The 15097-nt window shown below is 39.1% G+C and overlaps 1 protein-coding gene across 4 annotated transcripts in view; it reads right to left on the bottom strand.

Annotated features, from left to right (window-relative positions):
• The window catches only part of nbas (NBAS subunit of NRZ tethering complex), a 377838-nt gene that overhangs the window by 259770 nt on the left and 102971 nt on the right, over positions 1-15097 (bottom strand). For all 4 annotated transcript variants that reach the window (XM_061929010.2, XM_061929012.2, XM_061929011.2 and 1 more), the window contains exons 22-24: positions 9535-9621; positions 6023-6176; positions 1979-2164 (exon numbers count right to left, since the gene is read on the bottom strand). In XM_061929010.2, coding sequence (XP_061784994.2) covers positions 1979-2164; positions 6023-6176; positions 9535-9621 — 427 coding nt within the window. The remainder of the gene's footprint in view (positions 1-1978; positions 2165-6022; positions 6177-9534; positions 9622-15097) is intronic.

Genomic DNA, 15097 nt, shown 5'->3' with positions numbered 1-15097 from the left:
CTATATTGTTTTTAAGCATCTACTGCAAAAACACTAATAAAAGATCCTCTACAATCAGGGCTCCTCTGCTGCCTTTAAGCATCTACCACAAAAAACAAAAGTCAAAGATCCTTGACTGTATATGACAAGACTGCTATGCTGTTTTTAAAAACATCTACTGCAAAAACACTAGTCAGAGATCCTCTGTAAAATACGATCAATCTGCTTTTTTCAAGCAGTCTCCCACAAAAAACCACGAGATAAAGATCCTCTATACAACAGGATTACTATGCAGTTCTTAAGCATCTAGTGCAAAAACACTGGTCAAGCATACTCTACATCGTTGAAGAGCTCTGCTGTTTTTAGGCATCAACTTGCCATACTGTATGACAGGAGCGCTTTGCCGTTTTAAGTATTTATTGCCAAAACATTAGATTCTCTGTATGACAGAACTTTCCTGCGGTTTTAGAGCATCATTACAAAAAAACATTTATCAAAGATTCTCTAAAGTCAGGACTCCTCTGCTGATTTAAAGAATCTAGCACAAAAAAACTAGTCAAAGATTATCTGTATGACAGGACTGCTATTCAGTTTTTATGCGTCTACTGCAAAAACCATAGCCAAATATTGTCTGTATTGCTGGGATGTTACTGACGTCACGTCTGGCTCAAGTCCGGCCTAATGAACACTGGTGGTGGTCAAGCTAGCTCTGTTTTCAATTGGTACTCTGCGCCATTTAGCCTTTTTCGAAGAAAAAATGGAAGAGACAACCATTTTTTCAGAGTTCCTCGAGAAGTTATCAAAAACAACAGAAAAGTGCAAGATGTGTGGAAACAACAAAAAAAGCAGGACACACTCCAGTTCGAGGGATAAGAATAAAAAAAATGCATGCCTTTGCAGTGATCACTTCGTTAAAGGTTTGTTTGAAATTATTTTAATGTATATTATTTCCCATTTAAGTATTATCTTGATATTATATGTATTTTTTAAACACGTTTGCTACGAGTGTTTCAAAAAGCACCAACTCGGCGTGTCTAAATAAAAGAATGAAAATGTGAGCAAAACCTATAAGAGTAAAGCTTTTACCAAAGACAACAATCATAAATTAAACTTTTAGCACATACACAATGTTGACATCTATAGTTATTTTTTGATAAAAACGGGGAAACACGATACTCGTAAACGGCACTTGCAACAACAAACATGGCGGCTTAGACGCAAAGTTAAGTCATAAATGCAACATTACGCGTGCAAAAACGATGCATATTTATCCGGGAGAGTATGGATACCAATTTCCTTGACCCAGCCACACACAAAGAAGTCGTAGACCTCCATGCTTTCCCAAGTTTTCATCTGTTCTGTTGTGTAGAATGATGTCTGGTGCACCAGATAGCTCGATATGTCTGGAAATGCGACCAACGTATAATCCTTGATATCACTCGACAAATCTTTTTTTGATAAAGTATAGGAAACATTCCTTTGCATAGTTTGATTTTTTTGCTTGTATCTGCTTTTTGCAGGAAGATTTAAGCCTCCTTTGAACTCAGATAGTTCATGCACTGATTGCTGTACAACAGACATCTTGGCTTGGTCGACCAGCACCGGTTTTCACTTCTGGGAAGAAGGCACATGTTGGAACATCAGCTATTGTATGTCAGGAGGGCTCTGCTGTTTTAAATACATTACTGGAAAGACACTAATCAAAGATCCTTTGCATATATAATATGAGAGTTCTGCTGTTTTTAAGCATCTATTAGTAAAACACCAATTAAATATCCTTAAAAAGCTTTGCTGTTTGTTAGGAGCGACTGCAAAGACACTAGTCAAAGATCCACTACATGTCAGGAACATTTACTGTACTGCAAATATATTTTAAAGTATATGACAGGACCGCTCTGCTGTTTTTAAGCATGTTTTGCAAAAACACGGCTCAAAAGTCCTCTTTATAGAAAAGAACACCAAATATGAATGTCAGAGGTTAAAAACTGCGCCCGCTTACATTTTTCATAAGGAGGCGGAGCTTGTCGATGTTGCCCAGCTGCTGCAAATCAAACAGCGTCAGGTTGAGTTCACAGAGCGTCTCGTAGATCACCGTTTCCAGGGTGATCAGGTCATCACACAGTAGCTCCAGGCCGGGGATCGCACGCTCTTTCCCGAGGCGCACCAGCGACAGGGCGCAGTCCACCTGGCAGACCACCACAAAGCACAGCACAAGTCCTCACTAATCACAAAACAATAAAGCTGAAAAGATTGAGACGTCCTGCATAGACAATCAATAAGTTCCCATCAAAAAGAGCCTCCAGTCAATCTGTGACCGCCTATAATACGCTGGCAGCATGCCCGGCAGATCAATACTGTCACCTGAGGATGGTGGCTGCTCTACCAATAGCAGATGGTGTAGTTGGTGTAGCTTCCACATTTCAGCACACATGCAAGCTTGTCTTGTAAGGATTTAGAGATTGATGAATAAATAAATGTTGCACCAGCTTTTGATCCAAAAGGAGGAACAGTCCATTGATGTAAAAAGATGCTCTTTTGCAGCTCTCCAGAGATAGATAAGATGTTAAAAACACTCTTGTACACTTAATTACCACCCACACTCTCCTTTCTCATTTTCCGCCTGGCAACATCTCATCTCTTCAAACAAGTTTTTTTTTTTTTTTACAAATTTTTTGCTTTAATTCAAATTTTTGTAATCCTATTTTTCTTTATGTTTGTACAGCATAACAACTTATTGTTCCTTTACGTATCGGTGCCATTAAAGCCAAGGTGGTTGTCGCTTCTAAAAATTGATTCGTTATGACATTATCGTTAGAAAAAAATTGTCAATTGAAGTAGAAAAGAAAACATGGTATTTTTGTTTTACATTTTAATGCTAAGTAAATATTATTGCAAACTAATTAAACAATATAACATGAAAAAAAGTAGCCAGTATGGTGGTTGTGCATAGAAATGGCTAATATAACCACAAAAAAAATCCACAATTGATTTTCAAGCCGAGATGGTTGTTTTATATTGAAATTGTTTAGTTTGAACATCTGCTTTTTTGATATTTTTCCCAAATAAATAAATAAAAAAAAAACAATAGTACAAATTAAAAATAGTAATTAAAAATCATTTTAAAGTACCGGTATGTTTATTATAAAATAATAATTTATGTAAAACTATACATAAAGCTATGATTAAACATATGTGTATATTCATAATATTCATATATATATATATATATATATATATATATATATACATATACTGTAAGTACATATATATATAAATAAATACAATATATATATATATATATATATATATATATATATATATATATATATATATATATATATATATATATATATATATCCATCTATCCATTTTCTACCGCTTATTCCCTTCAGGGTTGCGGGGGGCGCTGGAGCCTATCTCAGCTACAATCGGGCGGAAGGCGGGGTACACCCTGGACAAGTCGCCACCTCATCACAGGGCCAACACAGATAGACAGACAACATTCACACTCACATTCACACACTAGGGCCAATTTAGTGTTGCCAATCAACCTATCCCCCGGTGCACTAACCCCTCTGCCCCTTCTCTATTAATAAATACAATTTAATATTGAGCCTGCTAATCATCCTGTAATTGACTAATCGACCAGAACATGTTATAAAAGAATTTACACTGTATTTCAGCCAGCCAGAAAATTTTGGCCCATTTTTCCCATGGTCTGTGAACACACCGTGTCGGCGTGTTGTGTGTCTAGGAGTGAAGCATGGAGGAAATACTTGTTGGAATTGGGCCTGTTGTTAGCATAAAAGTGGCCATAAAAACTACAAAATAGCGTCAGACTTTGTATGTTTTGTTCTGGAAGCCACAATACATTATATTACTTTATTTTGTCAGGTCTGGCGGCTATTATAAAACCCGTACATTAAACCCTACGTAAAACCCTAAACTTAGTTAAACCGGATGTATAGCAGAAAAGTGTGTGATTGGTTTGAGAGATGTTTTGATGTCATATCCACTGTTTGCAATTAAAAAAAGTTTCCTTTCGACATCCTGCCAAAAGTAATTAATTCCTTTTTAGCTTTTATGTCATGTTACTTTCTAAATCAGTCACAGCAACAATCTAAATGTTATGTTATCACTGCACCTAATCGTAATCTGAACACGGAAGTGAAGCCACACCCACCTCTGACCGACACGCACAATTCTATTGTGTCTTTTTCCAAAGTGTTTAAATCAGTCTTCCATAGGGTTCAATATGATGTCGGTCCACCTTTTGCAGCTATTACAGCTTCAACTCTTCTGGGAAGGCTGTCCACAAGGCTGTGGAGTGTGTTTTTTAGGAATTTTCCACCATTCTTCCAAAAGCGCATTGGTGAGGTCATACACTGATGTTGGTCGAGAAGGTCTGGCTCTCTGTTCTAATTCATCCCAAAGGTGTTCTATCGGGTTCAGGTCAGGACTCTGTACAAGCCAGTCAAGTTCATTCACACCAGACTCTGTCATCCATGTCTTTATGGACCTTGCTTTGTGCACTGGTGCACAGTCGTGTTGGAAGAGGAGGGGGCCCGCTCCAAACTGTTCCCACAAGGTTGGGAGCATGGAATTGTCCAAAATGTTTTGGTATCCTTCCTTTCACTGGAACTAAGGGGCCAAGCCCAACTCCTGAAAAACAACCCCACACCATAATTCCTCCTCCACCAAATTTCACACTCGGCACAATGCAGTCCCAAATGTACCGTTCTCCTGGCAAGCGCTAAACCCAGACTCGTCCATCAGATTGCCAGATTGAAAAGCGTGATTCATCACTCCAGAGAAGGCGTCTCCACTGCTCTAGAGTCCAGTAGTGACGTGCTTTACACCACTGCATCCGACGCTATGCATTGGACTTGGTGATGGATGGCTTAGATGCAGCTGCTCGGCCATGGAAACCCATTCCATGAAGCTCTCTGCGTTCTGTACGTGGGCTAATTGGAAGGTCACATGAAGTTTGAAGCTCTGTAGCAACCGACTGTGCAGAAGGTCGGCGACCTCTTTGCACTATGTGCTTCAGCATCCGCTGACCCCTCTCTGTCAGTTTACGTGGCCTATCACTTCGTGGCTGAGTTGCTGTTGTTCCCAAACGCTTCCATTTTCTTATAATAAAGCCGACAGTTGACTTTGGAATATTTAGGAGCGAGGAAATTTCACTACTGGATTTGTTGCACAGGTATCATCCTATGACAGTTCCACGCTGGAAATCACTGAGCTCCTGAGAGCGGCCCATTCTTTCACAAATGTTTGTAGAAACAGTCTCCATGCCTAAGTGCTTGATTTTATACACCTGTGGCCGGGCCAAGTGATTAGGACACCTGATTATGATCATTTGGATGGGTGGCCAAATACTTTTGGCAATATAGTGTATCAGGTTGGATATTTTTAAGATGAGTGAGCAATTCTGGCATTTTACACAAGGGTAGGAAATAAATCCCATCCACATTTTCACACTCATACTACCCGGTAGTCTAAAACCAGAGACCTGTTCTCAGTGGGGCTTCTTTTCATCACCTCCTTTGTGATGAAAATGTCCTCATGGGGAAGAAACAAGATGGAGAAATGAAGAAGCCAGAAGCGAATGCCTGTTTGGGTGTCGCCCTGTGTTTGCGCGTATGTGTGTGCACATGAAGCTCAAGTGTCAAGGCACTAAGGGATGGAGCCTCCTGGAGTAACTTGTGAGGAGGCAAAAAGATGAGGAGTTGAGGTCTAATTAAAAAGGAACAAGGGAGGAAAAGAGTATTCCTGGAGACTAACAAAGATAAAGACACACACACACACACACACACACACACACACATTTTCACTAGCTTGGTCTCCAAAGGATGATGAAAGATGTGATTACCAAGTTGTCTTTAAAAATGAGCAATGTACCTCCAAATCTCTTCAAGCTTCTGTAAGCTAAGAGCCCAAATATGTCTGAATCCTTGCTATTCCACTCAACACCACGAAGAAGGAGACAAATAAGGAAAGAGATTAAAGAGGATCCCTTAATATTGGGGTTTGGTTGTACCTGTCTGGAGCAAGAGTCGATATACTGCACTCGGCTGCAGTACCAGTCGGTAAGAAGATGAATGGAAGGAGTCGCCGTGCGGAACCTCAGCAGGTCAGGAGAGTCCTCGTAGAGGAATGTGTCGTCGTCAAACAGGTTCTGGTCCAACACAGCCCTGAGAGACGTCATGACAATTGTCGCTTAAGCATCAAAAATCAGGTCTCAATTATTAAGTTTTTCTCCTTTGACTTAGACTAGGGGTGTCAAACGTATGGCCCGCAGGCCGGATCAGGCCTGCTAACAAGATTAATTCGGTCTGTGGTCGGCAAGATGAGTTTGCCAAGTATAAAAATGAGCTGCAATTTTTTTAATGAAAGAAACTGCTGTTCTAAATAAATCCACTGGATGTTGCAATAACAATTCTGTTAAACAAGCAAACGGTTTACAGCGGGGCCACAGAAAAGCAGGGCTGCGGCACCTCCCCCTCAACATAAATGAAATGTAAAGCCTGCAATTTTACGTCCTCCGCTTCAAACACATTGGGCTCTGCCACCCTCATTGCACCAAAATGTCTCCGTAAAAAAGAGAAAAGTGAACGCAGAGTGTAATTCAACCCTCTTAAGTAGGGTCCGTGTGCATCACGGCCTTACATTTTTCGTTTGGAATAAAATAATAATTCAACATATAAACCAACTTTCCACGTTTTTGGTTGGATAACAAAAAACAAAAAAATGGAAAACATTATCCACTATGCAAAAATCGTTATCCCAATTTATTAATGTGTTTGAAAATTGAAAATGGGAATTAAAACAGTGTGGCTTGCACATGTGCAGTGTCTCTTTTCAGGACCCTCGTGAGTGACCCGGAACAACAACAGAAGAAGAAGACAAAGAACGGCGTCAGTGTTGTCAAAACAATTTTGTCGCGGTCAAGACTTTGCTTCTATTCTTTAATGTCCAGAGAAGAGACGCTGCGCATGTGCAATCTACCAGAGCTCCAAACATTGAAAGTAGAGTAGAGAAAATAGTTTTCCACTCGCTGTTTTAATTACTATTTTCGATTTTCAAACACATTAATACATTTTAATAATGAATAGCGATCCTTTTTCCGTTTTATGTTTTTTATTATCAAACCAAAAAACGAGGAAAATGTATTTTTATGTTAAATAATTTTTCTATTCAACACAAAAAATGGATGGCCGCGACGTACACGGACTGTATTTGATACCTCAAAGAGTTTGTATTATTTATTATCTACTTAGTATTTTCTTCAATCATATATAAACTTTGACTTAAAGTTTAATGGCTTTGTAGATACACTGACACGAAGTCTAAGTTGTCCTTTGTTGTGTTTTAGAAACTAACTAAGAAGTGCTTTATCAAGAGGTTTAGTTGTGATATGTACATTTTAAGAATGTGCTTGTTCTATTTTTGGCCACAATGAAAACAAAGAAAATTAATTTAAGTTGTCTTTATTTTTAAGTTACTTTGCCTTGATTTTACTAGTCCAGCCCACTTGGGAATATATTTTAATCCATGCAGCCACTGACCTAAAATTAGTTCGACACCCCTGATTTAGACGATTTACACTTGATCATTTAGGTTCTGAATTTAGAAAAAACACATTATGGAGATGGGGCCATCAGAAAATTGGGCCATCAAAAAATTGCTTATTTTTGTTTAACAGATCAAAAAAAGGCTTTCCTCAGTGCAATGTTGTGTCCATAGTGCAGCCCAAGGGCCATTTTTGGCCTGGATTTTGTTTTCCATTGTCCATTTGTGTAACATAAATATAAAATAAGTTATTAAAATTATTAATGAGATCTATTATTAGTAGGGGTGTCCCGATCTGATATCTGAAAAAATACCAAGTATGGGATTATATTGCATTGCATCTAAAATCTCCGATATCAGCTCTGATACAAGCAGTCCTGCAGCATGTTTAATTGTGTAAAGCTGGACAGCCAGTTAACATCTAAATGTCCTCCAATAAGCACAAAAGGTTAGTATTTTCTTGTATTTTAGTCAAGACATTTGCAAAAAGGTAAACATGGTAGGATATAGGCTACTAGGAATTAGGAGCTACACAACAGCCAAGCACACAATAGCGCACAACAAGCTAGACATACTGTACGTAAAAGGTGTCATTTTTTTATATTGAACAATATTGCAGTCTAAAATACCACATTTGTACTATTTCTATATACTAAATGAAGAAACAAATGTACTTAGCACTGCCTTGTCTGGCTTCTATGATGTATTCATTCAGTGGACTCAGGACATGGCACACTGCACGAAATCTGATAGATTTGCATACACACAAAGCAGACAAGAAGGTCTATATTGGTGGCCTCATATCAGCTTCCTGCACTTTATATGATCAGGAAATGTGCAAATTCAAAGATTTTTACTGAAGAAAATGTTAGAAGAAAAACAAACAAACAATTGTAATCGTACAAAAAGACTTTTATAACACGGCTTAATGAACAAACAATGTTTTTTTAATGATTTTTTTTTCTTTTTTTTTATCAAAACAAGTGAGGCTCTGCCTCACATGCCTACCGCACAAAACTGGTAGCCACCTGTTTATAGCGACCACAAATGATGAGCAACACCCTCTGCATGACCTGCTACCTCCAACACGAGGCAGCCGCACTGCCAGGACATTGAGGAACCAACATAAGCTGGCTGAACCCGAGCCCAAAGCCAAGACAAAGAGACTTAAAAACTCTACCCTGCATACTGCAATTAAGCTGTATAATGACACTATCTAATTAAATAAGTAATACAGTCATATACCTAGAATGCTAATAGTTTCCATGCTGCCGTTGCCCTGAAATTTTTTTTTTATATAAAATACCGTCTGTTCCTTTCATTTTTGTTTGTTTGATATTCATTCAGCTGTTTTTTCAGTGGGGCCCTGGCTCCACTGCAAGCATGAATTAATAAAGTCAAGTCAAGTCATTTGAAAAAAAATTATATAAGAAAAGGAGATACAATGAAGGCCGTTTTGTTGGGGGTTTTTTTCTTTTAACCAGACGCATTTGGAAATTACAAAATTGAGCCCAAAATTTTGTTTTGGATTTTATAAAAATATTGCCTGTAAAGACTACTTTACGCAAATAAAAATATACTTGAAAAATGTGGTGATACATGCTTTACATTTGTCAGCCACCGCATGTATTACAGCCTTAGTTTATGTTGGACATCCTAAGTCTGTATTTCTATCTTAGAACCCAGAAGAGAGAGGGAGCATGTGAAAGTGTAAAACCCAATGTCACAGTGTAGTAGTAACAAGCGCTTACTAAATCAAGCAGTAAACGAAGCCGGCCTCTCCAATAGCCCAAATTGGCAGTGTAGCAAGACGGAGCATTACTTTGTTATGACTCTGTTTCACATTTGAATGATAATAGGCTGTCTGCTACCACAATGATGCCAGAGAAGGCATGCTGTCTGTTTGGAGCAGGAATTGTAACATACTGTTACGAGGACACGTTCATTTGTGTACAATGATATCAATGCTAAAAGGTTTACCTGCACTCCTCTGCCTCACACCAGTCCATTTCTCTGTGTCTCTGCTCGTCCCAGGGGATCAGAACTAAATCGCCTCGCTCGTTCAGGCTGCAAAGGAAAGAAAGCACGTATTACATACTATTGATGTTAACATGGATATACTTCAGAGTAGTCAGTGCACAGCTTGTCAAGCAATATACCGGTAGATTTAATGTCAACACACAGTCCATCCATCCATCCATTTTCTACCGCTTATTCCCTTTGGGGTCGCGGGGGGCGCTGGAGCCTATCTCAGCTACAATCGTGATTGTGTAAATGGCTAAAACCACAAGTGAGTCACAAGATGATTATGTCTAGGTGGAAACACAGTAAACCAAGGCTATTCAATCGAACTGTTTTGCCACATTTCTAGAAAGCTAAAGACTGGGGGGACGGACTTCTTTTATTTTAAAAAACAGCATTCTCTGTAGTAGACTTTTCTCTGTATTTTTTTGTCAGTTACAAATTTCGGAAATTAATAGCCCTGTTACGCAAAATACAAGTGTTCACGGCAGTGGACGCTGGCCTTAAGGAGGTTAAAATGTCTGTAAATATGTTTACACTGGTCTACTGAACCTCTCTATACAACAGGAGCGCTTTCGTGTTTTTAGAAATTTGCTGCAAAAAATGTTAAGGTCCCAAGTTGAACTTGAGGGCCGGTCTGGTGACATTCCCAGGCAGCCAGTTGAATAGCCATTTAATAAAACCATTCATCCATCGTCTTCCGCTTATCAGAGGTCGGGTCGGGGGGTTAGCAGCCTAAGCAGAAAAGCCCAGGCTTTCTTCCTCCCAGCTACTTGGTCCAGCACTTACCTGGGGATTCTGAAGCGTTCCCAGGCCACCTGGGAGACATACAGTAGTCTCTCCAACGTGCCCTGGGTCTTTCCCGTGTCCTCCTTCCGGTCAGACGTGCCCTAAACACCTCCACAGGGAGGCATCCGTGGGGCATTTTGACCAGATGCCCAAACTACCTCATCTGGCTCATCTCGATGTGGAAGAGCAGCAGCCTTAAGCTGAGCTCCTTCCAAATGACAGCTTCTCACCCTATGCATCACCATCCGACAGAGAAAACTCATTTTGGCCGCTTGAATCTTGTCCTTTCGGTAATAACCCACAGAACGTAGATCGACCGGTAAATTGAGAGCTTTGCCTTCCGGCTCAGCTCCTTTTTCACCACAACGGACCAATGCAGGGTCCGCATCACTGCAGAAGCTGCACCGATCCACCTGTCGATCTCACGATCCACTCTACCCTCACTCGTGAATAAGACCTCGAGGTACTTAAACTTCTCCACTTGGGGCAAGATCTCCAACCCAACCCAGAGATCGCACTCCACCCTTTTCCGGGTGAGAACCATAGACTGACTTGGAAGTGCTGATTTTCATCGCAGTCGCTTCACACTCAGTGCGAACCGATCTAGTGAGAGCTAAAGATCCTAGCCGGATGAAGCCAGCAGGACCACATCATCCGCAAAAAGCAGAGACCTAATCCTGCAGCCATCAAATCGAATCCCCCTGAGGGGGCTTAGCAATTCTGAATAACTGAATCACCACAAATTTTGGAACACATCCGACAAACTTGTGAATCATCACTTTTTAACATGCAATGTGCAATTTTCTTCTTGAATACTTTAACACTCTAGCACTTTAGCACCTGAGCACTTTAGCACTCTTACACTTAAATCCAATTGTCTATGGTCACTTAATTGCCGGTCTGTCATGAGTAATTTGGTTTATTGTTTAATGGGGTTTTTTTTAGTCCTACTGTATTTGCTATTATTATTGTTGTACATAGCCTTGTTGTCTTGTTGTTTGGTGCGGTTCTGTTTTTATGTGTGTGGCATTAATTGCCGCATGGACGAAAGATGGAAATCAGCCATTGGCTACAATCTTGCATATTTACACTTGTATATTTATCAATATGTACTGTCCTTGTTTTGTTTTTTTAAATACAGTTAAAGTCAAAGCATGTGTGTGTAAATTTTGAGCAAGATTGGTTTACAAACATGGTTGCCATCAAGCAAAACATCTTACTTACATAAAAACTAATTATCCATAAGTTATTGGGCATCAGCCTGATGCTTATAAACTTTGAGAATATATGTATTGCATATATGCTAGCATGCCTTCCAAAGCATTTAGACCCACAGGGGGCACCACTAATGTCCTTCAGATTTAATGGCTGATGCTGTCTCAAAAAGGGTGGCCATAAAAGCCCAGTGAAGTTCTCCAAGTGCAGGAAGCAACAGATGGTAAATTTGGATGGACGAAGCCTCAAAACATAAAGTCAAAGAAGATTTGGGAGGGGAGCGAGCGTTCTGCCTGGGTTGTAAACCCTTGATTTACGTTTCTAGACACCGTGTTAGTATGCAGTCTGACTTCTAAAATCTTCGACACATCTGAGGAAGATCAATTGGGAGCAGACACCAAAAGGAGTAATGAATGTTGTAACAATTTTACCTTGAAAAAAAAGCTCCAAACTCAAACACAAACGAAAACAAAGTAGAAACAAAGTAAAAGTGGACAAATCTGTTGTCAAAAGTTTGTTCTAATAAGTGCATAATATTATATTATAATAATACCAAAACAGGGTCTCTGCAGGTTTCAACATGTCAAATTTAAGATTTTAAGACCATTTCGCATCCATACGGTCAAAAAATACAAGGACAAAGTAAAATCAGAGGTCCAGAATTCATTTTAAGTACCGTATTTTTTGGACTATAAGGTGCACTTAAAATTATTTTTTTCCCCTCAAAACTCAACAGAGCACCTTATAACCCAGTGCGCCTAATGTACGGAATAATTCTGGTTTTGCTTACCGACCTCGAAGCAATTTTATTTGGTACATGGTGTAATGATAAGTGTGACCAGTAGATGGCAGTCAAACATAAGAGATACGTGTATGCTGCAATATGATGGCAATATGACTCAAGTAAACAACTCCAATTAAATTGTTTAACTTTTACTTACCCATCTTATGCAAGTCATTTGGCTTTGCTGTGGGCTTTCGTTAAGTTTTCTCCGCTGCTATGTTTAGCTGTAACCATACACCGCTGCGCGCACAGCACACAAGCTGGTGGTGCTCGATAAATTCTGACGGGTCAGCACAGGTAGCCTACTCTAGTTCCGTTTTGTAGTTACGTTTTAGCATCCTCAAAAATCCAAACATTTAAAAAGCAAGATTGAAGTTTGTGCATGTTTTAAATAAAGGTAACGTCAATAGATGTTTAAGACCTTTCAAAATCGCATTTAAGACCTTTTTTGAGATTTTAGGAGAATTTTACACATTTTAAGGCCTTAAATTCAAATTATTGGATTTAAGACTTTTTTAGACTTTTTAAGACCCCGCGAATATCCTGTAAAAGTAATACAGTACTATAATTAATTCCTTAAAAATACTAAAAATAAAACAGTACTAAAAATAATTCCTTAATATTACTAAAACAATTTTGTAAATTATAATACCATACTTAAATAACAACAAATATATTTCTTCAAATAATATAGCAATACTAAAAATACTTTCTAAATAATAATAAAAATATATATTTTTAAAATCCTTAATTAAACTAGAAAAATCCTAAAAAGAATACTAAAAATTATTTAATATCAAATATTGATGACACTAATAATAACAATGAAGATTAATTAGGAGCAAACACCAAAAGTGAGTAGAGTAATGATTGTTGTAGCACTTCTTCCTTAAAAAAAATTCTCCAAACTCCAACACAAACGAAGACAAAGTGAGAACAAATAGAGTTAAAATGATCTTTTTTTGTTACATGGAGTACTCTGTGTGTGAATGTTAGAGTGTGAATGCTTGTCTCTCTGTCTGTGTTGGCCTGCGTTCAGGTGGCGACTTTTCCAGAGTGTGTACCCTGCCTTCCAGCTGGGATAGGCTCCCCCTATACCGCGGCCCCAAGAGGGACAAGCAGTAGAAAAATGGATGGATGGATGTGTACACACTAAATGTCTGTTCTAATAGGTCCACAATAATATTAATTAAAAAAAATACAGTACTAAAAATAATTCCTGAAAAATACCAAAAAAAATTCTCAATTATAGTAAAATCATATTAGAAATAATTCCTTAATAATAATACTACTAAAAATAATTCCTAAAGAGTTATTTTTTAATCATAAATGATAATACTGAAATGTTTTTGAATAATATTATTAAAAAAATAATTTTCCAAGTGAACTTCAAAGAGCAGAAAACCAAAAGTGATTCATAATTGTAATGTAATAATGGACACTTCTTTTTCTTTAAAAAAAATAAAAAAATAAAAAACTGCGACACAGAGGGCAAAAGGTATCTTGAAAAGCAAAACTAGTTAGAAAAATGTAGGGTAAATATTCAATACAATATTGATAGGTGGGGATTGAATAACTCAGCACGACTAATCTACTTCCTATCAGACGGAGCAAGACCGAAAAGGGAGAACAAAGTTTCTCCAAGTTTTCAGCTGAATGCACACACAAACTTGATCAATAACCACAGGGGAGGTTGGTTGTGTGTAAGAATGCTGAGAAGTCGATGGCGTGAGTCGTCTGCTTCATTCAGAGCTCATAAGCTGTGGCCCGCAGCGAGCCGAGCCATGATGGATGCTCACTGCAGAACCACGCAGACACATCACCTACATACTAAACTCACACAGTGCTCATAAAAAAGGTAAGAAGTCTGTCCATGCATGTGTGTGTTGGCCATAACTAATATTAATGAGAGTGTGGCCTTTGTGGTCTGTGGTGGACTATGCACTTTGTGTAATTGTACAGTAGAAAAGAGGTGAAATAAATGTCAGAAAGCAACTGAAGAAAATTGGAGCGCACTACTCGCCTGTAAATAGCAGGGGCTCTGTTGACCCAACTAGGCATCTATTAGGGAGCATCTGCCATAACTTATAATTATTCTGTTGTATAACTAGCAACCGGTGGATGAGCAAGTTAATTATGTTCCTTCTGCCATTTAGAGGGAGACATTTTAATTTTTCTGCTTATACAGTGTCTCCTCTTCCATCACCTTCAGCACTGACTGAAGGTGATGTGTGCTCAGCTTTGTGTTGAGCCTCCTCCTCTTCACACGACTGACTTATGACTGCACTGCTAAACACTCCTGCTGTCATTTTGTAGTGGGACACATCACAGATAACGATGAGTCTGAGTACAGAGAGTAAGGAGAACATCTGGTGCATGGATTGATGCAAAATCAACATCCTTTGCATCAATGTAAAGCAGGCCAAGGAGAAGTCAAACACCTCCTTCTCCCCTGCATATCGGAGCAGCAGATGTGGAAACGGTCTACAGCTTCAGGTATCTTGAGGTTCATCACTCCAGTGACCTCACCTGGAGCTACGACACTTCCTGTCTGGACTAGGGAGCTCAGACCCAGCATAACTGTGTGGCAGAGCTGCTGCAAAGCTGATGAGAGGAAGCGTGGTGAATGCTGATCAAAGGATCGTGGAGAGCAGCCTTCCCACCACCACAGATATCTTCATCAGCAGGTGCAGAGAGAGGGCTGTCTGCATCACCAAGAATCCCACCCACACT

The sequence above is a fragment of the Nerophis lumbriciformis genome, linkage group LG34 (assembly GCF_033978685.3).
Source record: "Nerophis lumbriciformis linkage group LG34, RoL_Nlum_v2.1, whole genome shotgun sequence".
Classification (NCBI taxonomy): Eukaryota; Metazoa; Chordata; class Actinopteri; order Syngnathiformes; family Syngnathidae; genus Nerophis; species Nerophis lumbriciformis.
Note: the sequence above shows the minus strand (reverse complement) of the source record. Positions and strands in the feature narration are given on the sequence as shown.